Raw genomic sequence first — 5460 nt, forward strand, 5'->3', positions numbered from 1 at the left:
CGTATGGTCCGACATACCTCGGACTCAATTTTCCCTTCTTTCTGAACCGCATGATGCCCTTCATAGGGAAACCTTCAAAAATAATCAATCATCTTCTTTGAACTCTAAATCTCTGCGACGCACATCTGAATAGGATTTTTGGCGACTCTGAGAAGTTTTCAATCTCTCCTTAATAATCTTGACTTTATCCATGGCCTGATGCACGAGGTCTAGCCCTATCAATTACGCATCTACAGCCTCGAACCACCCAATGGGAGACCTACATCTCCTACCATACAGTGCTTCGAATGGTGCCATCTGGATACTAGCGGGGAAGCTGTTGTTGTAAGCAAATTCTATGAGTGGCAAATGGTCATCCCAACTACCCTTGAAATCATGAGTACAAGCGCGCAACATATCTTCAAGCATCTGCATAGTCCGCTCTGCTTGACCATCGGTTTGTGGATGAAAAGTTGTGCTAAGATTTACCTGCGTACCCAAACCTTGCTGAAACTTCTTCCAAAAGTTGTCTGTGAACTGAGCCCCTCGATCTGAAATGATTGATACTGGAGTGCCATGTAACCTGACTATTTCTTTGATATACAACTGAGCATACCGTTCCGCTGTGTCGGTACATTTGACTGTCAGGAAGTGCGCTGACTTTGTGAGTTGATCAACAATCACCCAAATTGAGTCGAACTTGTGCGGAGTGTATGGTAACCCTACCACAAAATCCATGTTGATCATCTCCCATTTCCACATTGGAATTTCTATGCTTTGAGCCAATCCACCGGGCCTTTGGTGTTCGGCCTTTACTTGCTGACAATTCGAACATTTTGCCACAAAGTCCGCCACATCTTTCTTCATGTTATTCGAACAATAAACTTCCTTGATATCATGATACATTTTCGTAGAACCTGGGTGCACGGAATACCTGGAAGTGTGAGCTTCTGCCATGATCCTTTCTCGAAGAACGTCGATATTAGGAAGACATACCGTAGGGTACCATCTTTCATGCGAAAGGAAAAAGCTGTGGTTTTGTGTTTGAGAATCCCCTCTTTCAGTTGTGCTAACAACGGATCCACGAATTGCTTCTCTTTCACCTCTGCCACAAGCGATGATTCAGCCTTATTCTGCACAATTACCCCTGCTTCATTAGACCGCAAGGCGAACCCCCAAACTAGCCAACTGGTGAACCTCTTTGGCCAACGGCCTCTGATGGGCCTCCAACTGAGCTAAACTTCCCATGGATTTTCGACTAAGTGCATCTGCCACAACATTAGCCTTTCCTGGGTGATAGAGAATATCAATGTCATAGTCCTTGAGTAACTCTAGCCATCTTCTTTGCCTCAGATTCAACTCTTTCTGCTTGAAAATATATTGAAGGCTCTTATGATCCGTAAATACATCCTCATGGACCCCATACAAATAATGTCGCCAAATCTTTAGCGCAAACACCAGTGCTGCCAGCTCTAAGTCATGGGTTGGATAGTTCTTCTCATGATTCTTGAGTTGCCTAGAAGCATAGGCTATAACCTTGTCTTGTTGCATTAACACACACCCAAGCCCGACTCTCAAAGCATCGCAATACACTACAAACCCCTCTGTACCCTCTGGCAGGGCTAACACCGGTGTTGTTGTCAATCTTGACTTCAATTCTTGGAAACTCTTTTCACAAGCATCGGATCACTAGAATTTAACTGCTTTCTGTGTCAATTTAGTCAATGGAGAGGCAAGAGTAGAAAACCCCTCCGCATACCTCCTGTAGTACCCAGCCAAGCCTAAGAAACTACGAATCTAAGTTGGAGTGGTAGGTCTAGGCCAATTTTTCACTGCTGCAATCTTTTGAGGATCAACCATAATTCCTTCCCTGGAAATGACATGGCCCAAGAACGCGATAGATTCAAGCCATAATTCACATTTTGAAAATTTTGCATACAATTGATGTTGCTGAAGAATCTGCAAAACTGCCCTGAGATGGGCAGCATAGTCCTCCCGACTTTGGGAATACACAATGATATCATCAATAAACACTATAACAAATGAGTCTATAAAGGGCTTGAAGACTCGATTCATAAGATCCATGAAAGCTACCGGGGCATTTGTTAGCCCAAAAGACATTACCATAAATTCAAAGTGCCCATACCGAGTTATGAAGGCTGTTTTTGGAATATCCTGCTCCCTTATATTCAATTGAAGGTACCCAGACCGCAAGTCAATCTTTGAGAAACATGCAGCACCTTGCAATTGATCAAAGAAGTCATCTCTTCTTGGTAGAGGATATTTGTTTTTTATTGTGACCTTGATAAGTTGTCGGTAGTCAATACACATCCGCAGCGATCCATCTTTCTTTCTTACAAACAATACCGGTACGCCCCATGGCGACACACTCGGCCGGATGAAACCCTTCTCTTGCAAATCCTTCAATTGTTCCTTTAGCTCTTTCAATTTTGCCGGTGCCATTATGTAAGGTGGAATTGATATAGGGTGCGTGCCTGGTATCACATCGATCCCAAAAATCAATCTCTCTATCCGGTGGAATCCTAGAGAGTTCATCTAGAAAGAAATCCGAAAATTCATTCATAACTGGTAAAGACTCAAGGCTAAGCGCCTCGGATTGGTATATGTGACCCGAACTAGAAGATAGATACACCCCTTCTTGATCATCTTCGCGGACTTAAAGTAGGAAATAAACTGACCTCTAGGCACTACATTATCTCCCTTCCATTCAATAACGGGCTCATTAGGAAATTCAAGCCAAATGGTTCTAGTCCGACAATCAAGTTTGGGAAAGCACGAATAAAGCCAATCCATTCCCATTATTACATCAAAGTCGAACATCCCTAACTCAATAAGATCGGTCACGGTATCCCTACCCTGTACCGTAACAACACATCCCCTATAAACTCGAGCAGCTGTAATAGACTCACCAACAAGGGTAGACACCAAAAAAGGGCTCATGAAGCTGATCCCACTCTATCCCGAATCCCATAGCAACAAAAGGGGTAACATAGGACAAGGTTGAACCAAGGTCAATAAGTGCATACACATCATGATATAGGATAGTCAGAATGCCTATAACAATATCTGGAAGAAGCCTCTACAGTCTGGCGACCACTCATAATATAAAACTGGCTGGGTCCTCTTGAACTTTGTGCACCACCCCTAGCTGCACCATGACCTGCGGGTGCTGGGTACCTCGAGCTTGGGAGTGGGCTGAAGATGTAGTAGCTGCCTGGCTGGATGACTGAGCTGTGCCCCTACCCGCTCCCTAGCGGGATGCACGATAATGTCTCTGAATATGACCCCTCATCCCACATCCATAGCATATAGGTAACTTTAGATAGAAAGTCCCTGAGTGCATCTTTCCACACCTGGGGCACAGGGACCTCTGCTGCTGCTAGAAGCTCTCTCCTAATCGACCCCGCTGATGGGATACCTGCTTCCCTGACCTGGCCTGAAACAACTCCACTGTTACTGGTTGGGCCCTGACGGCGGTGCACTGGCTGAAAACTCTGCAATAGACTGGGAAGGTCCTGATGATCCTCCCAGAAGAGCTGATTTTCCCCCACCTAGTGACTCCCATATTGCCCGTAGACCGGGCCTTGCTGCTACCCTCTCTCTCCATTCTGTTCTTTAATTTACGGTTCTCTGTCGCCTGAGCAAATGTTACCATCTTCCCATAATTCATGTCGGAATTCAATGCAGCCATAGAAGCCTCATTAATGGTCAGAGAATTAAGGCCCTGAACAAACCAGCGCACCCTGGCCTCCATTGTGGGCAACATATGAATGGCATACTTGGACAAGCGAGCAAACTCCATATGGCACTCCCACACACTTCTGTTACCTTGCCTCAAATTTTCAAACTCTGCCGCATGGGCTGCCCTTGTCTCAACAGGCAGGAAATGGTCAATAAAGGCATCAACGAACTCGCTCCACCTCGCTGGAGGGTGCCCCTCCTCTCGGGAATCCTCCCACAACTCAAACCACGAATAGGCCACCCCTTTCAAGCGGTAGGTATCCAACTCTACTCCTTCTATCTCAGTTGTACGCATAACCCTGAGGGTCTTGCGCATTTCATCATTAAAATCCTGAGAGTCTTCATCTAGATTGGCACCTGTAAATACCGGAGGGTCTAACTGAAGAAATCTGTTCACTCTGAAACTAGTAGAATCCCCTTGCTGGCTGGATAAACTAGGCGCAACATTCGACCTTTGGGCCTGGGAGGCTACTAGCTGGGTCAACATCTGAATAGCTCCCCTAAGATACCCATCCGAAATACCAGAACTGGTAGCTGGAGCTGGAGGCGGGACAGGAGTATCAACGGGAGGGATGGTGGTACCCTCCACGGGTGTGGGAACTGGGGTAGTCCGCTCTAGAGTAGAAGAATCAGGCAGAGTGATAGCAGGGCGGCTACCCTCATCCACAGTATCAAGCAGTGAATCATCAACCACTTCTGAGGTGGCATTAGCTGCTTGGCCAATTCTCGCTTTCTTGTTAGGTGCCATTTACTGAAAGATAGAACATTGCACTAATTAGAGAGGGACAGTTTCACCGGACGATCCAGAACATCAAAGAAGGGTGTTATTCCTAAATGACCAAGTAGCCTCCAACTTATAGATGTGCTCGACTACACACCGATTAGAAGGACTCTACTAGACACGGCTCCGAGACATCCTAGGACACTTCAAAACCTGGCTCTGATACCAAGTTTGTCACGCCCCAACCTTGGGAGTCGCGACCAGCGCTCAATCGATTGAACCCAACTGAGCAAGCCTTACCATACACTTCCTACCCACCTCGATATGAATAAAGAAACCATACTTTTGTTTATCCATTTAGACGGGGAAAGACAACACATTTTACATTGACAGTTTATTTTAAACACCACATTAAATCGTAGATGAGTTAGTTTCCAAGATCCCCATAGAGTTACAATTTATAGGCAACATAAGTTTAGAATTACAGCATGGTTCATAGACCCATCCAACCCCCGTACATAACCAACACATATGTCTATGGAGCCTCTAGGATACAAAAGATAAGTTTGACAATGCCGGCAACAAGGCCCTGGTTATACCTCAAAAGTGAAAGTCCACAATACAAAGATATACAATATAGCCCCTTGAAGGAGAAAGGGACTCACCAAGATCTTGAGAAGACGGATGCTTCGCTACACACAACCGGCACTATCCGCTATGGAGCCACCTACATTCATTTAAAAAAAATGTAGCACCCCCGACAAAACGGACGTTAGTACCATGGAATAGTACTAGTATGTATAACTAAACACCATTAAATGAGAAAGAACTTTCATACACAAATAAGGAAATTACAGGTATCACTCCAAAGCTTTAAAAGATCACAACATTATCAACATGAAAGAATTACACAACCTTCACATCATGTTTCCATAGCCTTTAGTTGGGCATTTCATACTGTTCCACATCGTTCACATTACCACCGCTATCTTGAGCGG

General features: G+C 45.0%; 1 protein-coding gene across 1 annotated transcript; it reads right to left on the reverse strand.

Annotated features, from left to right (window-relative positions):
• Positions 1 to 1776: 1776 nt before the first annotated feature.
• LOC138869374 (uncharacterized) lies at positions 1777 to 4489 on the reverse strand. The gene is made up of 2 exons (XM_070146987.1): positions 3419 to 4489; positions 1777 to 2535 (listed from the first exon to the last, which is right to left on the reverse strand). The coding sequence occupies exons 1-2, from the start codon at positions 4487 to 4489 to the stop codon at positions 1777 to 1779; spliced, it is 1830 nt and encodes a 609-aa protein (XP_070003088.1).
• Between the last annotated feature and the right edge of the window lie 971 nt (positions 4490 to 5460).

This window comes from Nicotiana sylvestris, chromosome 5 (assembly GCF_000393655.2).
Source record: "Nicotiana sylvestris chromosome 5, ASM39365v2, whole genome shotgun sequence".
Taxonomy (NCBI): domain Eukaryota; kingdom Viridiplantae; phylum Streptophyta; class Magnoliopsida; order Solanales; family Solanaceae; genus Nicotiana; species Nicotiana sylvestris.